Raw genomic sequence first — 8,870 nt, 5'->3', positions numbered from 1 at the left:
CCCGGCACCGCTGCACCGGGGTAATTACCGTGGGTAATTAACGGTAATTAGCCTTTCTTAAGGAGGGGGATTACGAAACTCAAGTATAAAACCCGTATGATACCGAGCGTGCCGGTGTAGACTCTAAACTGCTTAGAAAGCGTTTCCTGCGAGCCCGGCGGAGCATGGCTGGGGCTGCCAGGCCGTGCTGGGCCGGGAGAGGGGCTTTGGCTCCCCTGCTGTTACAGCCAGTCTATGAGAAAACTTAGTACACCAAAAACGTGGTGTTAACAAATAATTAACAAAATATTGCTGCCCACTTTGAGAGAGTGGAGTACAGGACTCACTTCCAAACTTCCAATTACTGGTGGTTTTTTAACCAACCTAAATAAGTCTTGGTTCTATAAATGACCACCAGGAAAGGCAGCACACAACTGTATTTAACTTTAGGAATACTTTCATATCATATATATTAAAAAACTATAAGGCTACTTTTACGTGTTTTATAAATCCAGAAGTTGGGCTGAAAGTAAATGCTGGAATTAGAAATGTGCCAGTTACACACACCTGAAAAATACCACTCCAGGTATTTAATCTTTTTTCCAGGTGCTTTGCCCTACCACTGGTGACAAAGACCCAGCCTCTGGAAGCACTTTCTTAGCATCTTTTGAACAGTCAGGGTAACAAAAGAAACCCCGACTGTTTTACCATTCTGTGCCAGCTCACACAGAGAGTATTGGATTCCTGTAAGGGAGGGATAGTGAGGCAGCTGTTCACTGTATCATTGTTTTTTGTTGTCCATTTGACAATAGCTTTGTAATCACAGTCAAATCATTTCTGTATAAGCAATCTTTTAGTAAATGCACTATGGAAGTTTGGCATTGCCATTCAGAGTCAAATCTCTGCAGCTCCTACTTTGACAGACGTCTCAATTTCACTTGTTTGGAAGTCGGTTTAAAAAGTGAAACAAAACAAATGCACTTAAGCAGACTCAGCCTTATAATATCACTGAGTGTTTTAAATAAGGTAAGTGAAGCTTTATACAGCTGTAACAATCACCTCCACCAAACTCCCTGGAAAATCAGGACCTTGGCAATAGCAAGAACATCATAAAAACAATTACAAGATAAGAGACACCAAAGAGGGTTTCAGAACGAGAAGGGCAGAGTAAGGTAAGGAGTCACAGTAAAGACAGGATGAAATGACAGAGGTGAGTTCTGTTGTGTGCTGTGGCTAGATTCCTAGAGAAGGATTTTCAGTTCTGGGGGTTTTCCCTGTAAATCTAAACAAAATCTGAATTGCTTTAGAGCCCAAGGCCTTTCATTTAGGGGCCAGAAGCAGGATGACAGCACATGCCCACAGAGATGGGAAATGTCTTTCTCTTTATTAACTAACTGAACTGAAAATATCACCAGCAGGATAAACTAAACTCACTAAGATTTATTTTGCTTTCTGATGCCTGTTACAGGTCTTCCTGCAAGCTGTTTTTCTCTAATGATCCGGTGAAGATTGTGAAGGCAAAAGGCCAATATATGTATGATGAGGATGGAAGACAATACCTTGACTGCATAAACAACGTTGCTCACGGTAAGCTAAAGTCAAATGTTATTTGATGCTGTGTTGTTCTAAGCAGAACAAGGAACAATCAGTACTTTTGCCACTGTTCCACTGTGCTGGGGGGGGGGGTTAATTGGAAAAGTGGAAGGAATCTTTCTTGAGCCTGTAGTTCCAGGGAATATGGTTTGTTTGAATTTCTTTGTGTGTAAATGTGCTCTCCAGAATTGCTCCCTGTTCTGTTTTCCTAGAAACATATCTAAAACATTCAGATTTTTTTCCATGGAAGCTCAAGTAAAGCACCTCCCTGTAAAACTAACAAAATGACATTTTGTTGTGTTTGTAAAAGTTACTGATAAGTGTACAGTCACAGGACTACTGCTCAGTGTGGTGCCTTAATTGTATATTACTGAGTAATTGCTGCTTTCTTACAGTATTTGAAAACTCTCAAACCTAAGCCCTACCAGGACTAGTACTTCTTTGATGGTAAAACACGTTCCCAAACTCCTATTATGTAAATGTCTAAATCTAAGTATTAAATCAGACACTATTTGTTTCAACGTGTCAATTCTCAGTACTAACTACAAATCTTAAAGGACAGTAGCAGGCAACTTCAGACCTTCTGAGGGGCAAAAACATGTTTTTACAAGGTGTACCAACATTGTCTTCTGCTGACAATATCATTAAGGCCCCACTGAGGAAATTACAGTCATCATAAAAGTATTAAGTTGGTATGTGAATGAACAATGTGGGCAGCAGGGAAGAACTCTCAAACCACTCTCCACATTCTCTTGCAGTTGGGCACTGTCACCCCGATATAGTTAAAGCAGCCCATGAACAGAATCAATTGTTAAATACAAATTCTCGCTATCTTCATGACAACTTGGTTGATTATGCAGAGAGACTTTCAAAAACGCTACCTGAGAAATTATGCATCTTCTATTTTTTGAATTCTGGGTAAGTTGGGTACGTCAGAATTGATACTGGGGTTTTACTGGGTATATACAAACAAGTACAACACTTGCTTATCAACAGCCAGTTGCATGGTGTGGTGGGTGACTCAATACTGACATTGTTTGGGGTGCTGGTTTTCAGAGAAACTGCTTATTTTCAGAAGTTCAGTGACTGAGGTTCGCACTAAGCAAGCTCTCTACCTGGGAACTAAACTAATGCTTTATTTAAGAAGGGGTTTATTCTGTTTATAATGCCTTGGACTACAAAACAGCAATGTAAATATTTACTGTATTAGTTTCTGGTCTGACTTGTCTTCTGACTTGGGAGTTATAACCAAAATTAAATGTACCAATGCATTATTTCTGCTGGTAGGGGGAAAGGGGTCATAATCTCAAGCAAGGTACAGCTGGGAAAAAAAAACCCAAACTGCTTCCAAAGTAGTTTCTGCACTGAGCTTTTTAAGGTGGATTCTGTTCTGGTGGGCACTCCTGCCTAATTGGTGCTGATTCCTAAGGGATCTGTGCAAAACATGCATTGAGTTCTGTCTGTTCTTTGCAGACACAGACAGCACTGCGAGGGAGGTTCAGTTTTCAGAACTCAGGACATATCCTCAGTGAAACATTTACTGAATTTTTCAATTGCAGCTCTGAAGCTAACGATCTTGCCCTGAGGTTGGCACGACAGTACACAAAACATGAGGATGTCATCGTGTTAGATCAGTAAGTACACTGGCAATTTTATCTACTTTGGGGTACAAGGCTCAGTTTCAGCCCACGGTCAGAGCGTTTCTGAAACCCTGTTGTGGTAGAAAGACTAACCTGGAAGCTGAGGGGAGTAGTTTTTCTCTCTGTTCAGTATTTGTGAGAGCAGCTCAGAGAACTATGGCTGGGCTCCCCAGTACAGAGACAGCTGGAGGGAGGCCAGTAGTGACCTGCACAATGAGTAGGGAGCCACAGGAGTAAGAGGGACTGGATTTGTTCAGCTGCAAGAGACAGCCAGGGAGATCTTACTGCAACTACAGCTGTCCCAAGGGAAGGAGCAAAAAAGATAAGAGCCAGGCCTGAAGATGTGTAGTGACAAAAAAAAAGACCTAAGACAGAAGTTGAAACCTGAGGAATTTTGATGAGACATAGGAAAAAATCTTTTACCATGAAGATGGTCAAATATTAGAATAGGATGCCCACAGACACTGGCAGCTCCATCGTTGGAGGATATTCAGAAATAGGCCCTTCCAGTTCTTCTGCAGTCTTGTAATACTGCTCCTCAGTTACCCTGCTGTGATTCCAGTCACCAGTGCAGGCACACCAGTGACCAGTCCTGTCCTTCTGCATCCCTTATATTCAGATACACCAACAAAAATCCACATAAGTACTAAGCTTGATAGAAACTGCAGAGCTCAGCTTAAGTGACTATTTCCTACCAAGGGACAGAACCTAGATACTCTTCACTATCTGTAATGCTAATCCTGAAGAACTCTTGATACTAAGGAAATTACTGTTTAGTTCTGCCAATTGTTTTTTAAGTGCTTACCACGGACATCTGACATCTTTGATTGACATAAGCCCATATAAATTCAGAAATCTAGAAGGACAAAAGGAATGGGTCCACGTGGTATGTACTTCAGCCTATATCTATCAATTACCTGTCAATTTAATGAAGTTATATTTATGATATATTGAATACAGGGTATTGTTCCTTTGCATAGGCTCCTGTTCCAGACACATACAGAGGACTTTACAGAGAAGACCACGAAGATTCAGTGACAGCTTATGCTGATGAAGTGAAAAATATTATTGAGCGTGCACATAAGAGAGGCAGAAAGGTAAAAAGTTACTTTCTTAACCATTTGTTTTGCCTTAGAAATGAATGTGCCTAACTGTCAATGCCATTTAGGGTTACTGAGCTAAGTGGTATGGACTTGTCAAAAAGAAAAGATCACATAATAATGCAAAAACCATCTAAGGACAAAGAGCTTGCTCCACAAGTTTCTCTACTCTGTTCAAACATCACATGCTACCTGTGTTTCAGATTGCTGCATTTTTTGTTGAATCTCTACCAAGCGTGGGAGGTCAAATCATTCCACCAGCAGGTTACTTTCAAAAGGTTGCACAGTAAGTGTCATTTATTACCTTAGCTTTTTAATTTAACATACTTGCTAAATATAGATAAGAGAGAACTTCTCTGCCTGCTGTAATAAATAGCCTGATAGGCAGGGAACTACCTAAGCCTTCATGTTAGAATGTGAACTTTGTATGGCAAAGACCTGCTTTTAAACACATGATCTAGAACATAGGCCTGTACAAGTTTGTTTCCTGAAAGTTTGCCAACTAATGCTTTCTGCATGTTCTTAATCAGTAAATATTACGTTCTCTTTCCTCTTAAGAGACAGTAAAATCTGTTCTGTTACAGGCATGTGCATAAGGCAGGAGCTGTATTTATTGCTGATGAAATTCAGGTTGGCTTTGGCAGAGTTGGGAAGCACTTTTGGGCATTCCAGCTTCAGGGAGAAGACTTTATACCTGACATTGTCACTATGGGGAAACCAATAGGAAATGGGCACCCTCTTGCCTGTGTGGCAACAACAAAGGAAATTGCAGAAGCGTTTGCAGCCACAGGAGTGGAGTATTTTAATACAGTAAGTAAAGAGTTGCCCAAACTCTCCTTTAAAAATTATATAATCATGCAGTGTTGTTATTAATATTTATTAATATTTTATTAATATTTACCACACAGTTACTAAACAGTAACTGTGTTACTGTATTATTTCTATCTCTGTCTTTCTGGTATATGACTCTTTACTGACTCCATCTGATAAAAGTGGTAGTATGCTCATTGTATCACTGAGGCTACACTTTCAGTGACCCCATTGCATCTCTCTTCCCTTTCCCTGGCTCTGTGTGTTCCTTTCCTGAGCTCAGTTTGGTGGAAACCCTGTTTCATGTGCGATTGGATTAGCTGTGTTAGATGTGATTGAGAAGGAACACCTTCAGGCTCACGCCACAGAGGTAGGCAACTTCTTGATGAAGCTACTCAAGGAGCAGCAAACCAAGCATCCCATCATTGGTGATGTCAGGTATCAGTGCCTTATTTACATTTTTAGCTGCTTTTTTATTTGGTGCAGTCAAACAGCTCAGTCCAACAGATGTTTTGAGAAATTAAATTTGTGTTTTCAGCAAAAATAAACAGCCTGCTGTACATTAGATTATTTTAATCTTTAGCTTATCAAAAGTCTCTTATACTTTGCCACTGGGTCAGTACTGTTTTATCAATTTATTAGCTACTAGAGGAGTTCACTTTCCTGTTTGAACTTTTATGTCAAGTGCACAAAGTACAAAAGTGATGAGCTAGATGGAAAACATGCTTAACATCCTGTCTTGTGCTGCCATTCTAAGCAGACAGAAGTCTATACTGTATTACCACATTTCTTCAAAACAGCAAAACCTCTTCTATCAGTAGCCAAACATCAGGTAACTCTCATGCATTTAAGGTCTGGTCTTACCAAAACCTGGTTTTTAGTTCACTTGCAGTTCCTTCCTCTGACACAGAGTGACTGGTTTTCTTTTAAAGGGGTTGTGGCTTATTCATTGGAGTGGACTTAATCAAGGACCAAGCAGAAAGGACCCCAGCCCCAGCAGAAGCAGAGTATCTGATAACAAGGTACATGGGACAGTCGTGGAGTTCCTCAGTGTGGGAGGCAAGGACACAACTACAAACTACAGTGCAACAATCTGGCCAAAAAAGAAATCAGTCGGTGGGGAAAGGCACTGTGTGACAGCCTCCATGCTGGAGCTTGCAAGTTCTTCTGAACTACATGCAAAAGTAAAAATGATTCTTTGTTATTGCTCTTTCCAGACTTAAGGAAGAATATATTCTACTGAGTACAGATGGACCAGGAAGAAATGTGCTGAAATTCAAGCCCCCAATGTGCTTCAATATGGAGGATGCAAAATTTGTTGTGGAAACAATGGACAAGATACTAACAGGTAGAACTGATCAAAACCCTCAAAAATAGAGGGTGGTTGTTGAACTGCCTCAAAGGCAAAATAGGCACAATACAGCCAAGATGGCAGATGGTGAACCTTCTCTTCTAAATTACTCTGTTTTGAAGTTTTCTAACAAAACTATTTCCTCCACAGATGCAGCACATGCCTTTTAAAACAGCTTTGCTCTGGCTGAGGTTTAAGAGTTTACCTATCTGAACAAGGGCAGCTGGTAAAAACTGTCCAAATATTCTCAAAAGCCATAATCTGTGTGCATTTGCCACTTAGCTTTTTATACAATTTCTATACACTTAGCACTAACAAAGTTAGTACAAAACCTTGTCTCAAAGTCATGACTTTGCTAAATTGTTGCTTATTCTCTCTCCAGATATGGAAAAAGGACATCTGAACCAACAGAAAACATCTACTTGTTCTACCTGAGCAGGTATTTATCTCTAGTCACACAGTACTATTTAAAAGCCAAGATTCCTATACATAACTTCACAGGCATTGTCAGAGTAAAGCCTCCTCAGAGGTGCTTTTACTTGAAGTTAGTTTGCAGGAATTTCAGGCAATCTCATGGCATGGCCCAGACTTGTGCACATCTGGCATTCACAGCTCCTTTCTATCAGAGGCTGACACTCCCAGTAACAGTGTGTGTGCTCATTTGCTTCTAAGCCAGGTCCAACATGTCCCAGACATGACTACCCCCACAGCATGCTGTGCTGGTCTGGGAAGCTCTCAGAGTGACTGGTTTAACCCTTGGCATGCAAACGACATGCACATCAACACACAGAGCCTTTATGCTCAGTGCCATTATCTCCAGACAGAAGCTGGTCCAGCTGCATAACTACCTCTCAGCAGATCTCCCCTTGCCTGCCAGTCAGGGCATCTGCATCCCACAATTTGGGATCCTCCACTTATGCTAAAAGTTTTGTGAAGAGCTGTAAGTGGTGCTTTTGTGTTTTACTTAACATCTGACTTGGAAATATTTTTGCCTTCTGTTCCCTTGAGCATTTTTCCCTACTTGTTGGGATCATTTCAGGTTCATGGATGGTATCTCAGGCTTAAGCATCGATTTACCCCTACAGTCAGAGGTTTGGGGGCACCAGAGTAAGACTGAGTCCTGTTAAGTCTTTAAAGCCTCCTAAGTCCTCATCTGTTGAGGTCCCTCCATAGGTTGCTGAGAGAGGACATCTATCTGCAACTTAAGTTTGCCACACACTCATGAGTACAGTGTACACTTAAGAGTTACACCTTGATAACAGCACCCTTTGGTCCATTTAGTACTTGTTCAACCTACTCAGACTAAAAGACAACCCCATGTTTAGTAAAACTCTAGACAGCAGACAGGAATGTACCTGATGTGATCATTGTGATCATGTAATCATTGGTGGTTTCAACCACCATGAGGTTCACAGTGCTACAGTCCTGAGCTAAGGAGAAATGTGCTTTTAGTGCAGTGTAATATTAGTATAGCAGGCACAAGAAAAATGTGTTAATATTTTATTTAGCAAGTTAATGGAAAGACATACAGCTGTTTATACTACTTATTCTTAGGAACAGAAAGATTACTTAACAGTGCCAGTGTAACTTAGAGGCCTAATGACTTAATGTGCTTGTCTGTAATCTAAACTAAGCAAGAAAAATGCTTTTATTCTCTACAGGAAACCAAGAATGCAAAAAGGCTCTTACTAAGTACAGTACTAGTAAGACACTTACATATAATGTAAGTGAAAATGAGGCAATGAAGTAGATTTCTTTTAATGATACTTTTACAAAAAACCATAACATTATTTTCTTTCCATAGGTTTCAAACAAGATCTACTACTAAGAAACATTATTCTACTATAATAATGCACATTTAATCTTCATCCTAGCATGTCTTAGATCAGATAAGTCACCTTTGATTTTGTTATTTTCAGTTATCTTGTTTTTAGTAAAATTTTTAGGAGAAATAAATTTTACAAGAGCTTGTCTCAATTCTGGCAGTGTGGAATTGCCTTTTATTTAAAGCAGTTGTATCTAAAACTGATTATAAAGGAGTATCTTTCTAATGGCTACTATAAACTACAATTTCTAAATTCATGCTCTTTCAGGTTAGGATGACCCAAGGGGTTCCCTCATTCGTTTACACCTCCAGCTGCCTATGCAAACACCAGTCTAGCTGCCAGTACACCCAGTCCTTCCCAGGCTCTCCTGACCACTCTCAGCCACCAGTGTCATAACAAGGTCCCTGGTAGCACTATATTCAACAAACAGTCTCAGCAACCAGATTAAGTCAAAAAACTTCAGTCCCAAATTCCTAACACCAAATGCATGAGGAACAGGCAGCTGAGAGCCACTGTTCCCAAACCAGTTCGTACAAAGTCTGTCCTCAAGAAGTATCTGAGCAGGATTAGG

The 8,870-nt window shown here is 40.4% G+C and overlaps 1 protein-coding gene across 4 annotated transcripts; it reads left to right on the top strand.

The window, feature by feature from the left end:
- Positions 1–1,428: 1,428 nt before the first annotated feature.
- On the top strand, positions 1,429–8,450 carry LOC103755130 (5-phosphohydroxy-L-lysine phospho-lyase). Of its 4 annotated transcripts, none has more exons than XM_008921044.3 (12): positions 1,429–1,566; positions 2,331–2,490; positions 3,132–3,206; positions 4,011–4,098; positions 4,193–4,309; positions 4,516–4,598; positions 4,897–5,122; positions 5,406–5,560; positions 6,055–6,144; positions 6,340–6,470; positions 6,856–6,912; positions 8,278–8,450. In XM_008921044.3, exons 1-11 carry the CDS (start codon positions 1,512–1,514, stop codon positions 6,906–6,908), a joined length of 1,233 nt encoding a protein of 410 aa, XP_008919292.1. In that variant the 5' UTR covers positions 1,429–1,511; the 3' UTR covers positions 6,909–6,912; positions 8,278–8,450. The 4 variants fall into 4 exon arrangements, with proteins under 4 accessions (XP_008919292.1, XP_017936553.1, XP_017936552.1 ...); XM_018081064.2 differs by having other exon boundaries at positions 1,451–1,566; positions 4,065–4,098; XM_018081063.2 differs by having other exon boundaries at positions 1,451–1,566; positions 3,990–4,098.
- Positions 8,451–8,870: the final 420 nt, after the last annotated feature.

Source organism: Manacus vitellinus, unplaced genomic scaffold (genome assembly GCF_001715985.3).
Source record: "Manacus vitellinus isolate BGI_N305 unplaced genomic scaffold, ASM171598v3 scaffold_51_pilon, whole genome shotgun sequence".
Classification (NCBI taxonomy): Eukaryota; Metazoa; Chordata; class Aves; order Passeriformes; family Pipridae; genus Manacus; species Manacus vitellinus.
Note: the sequence above shows the minus strand (reverse complement) of the source record. Positions and strands in the feature narration are given on the sequence as shown.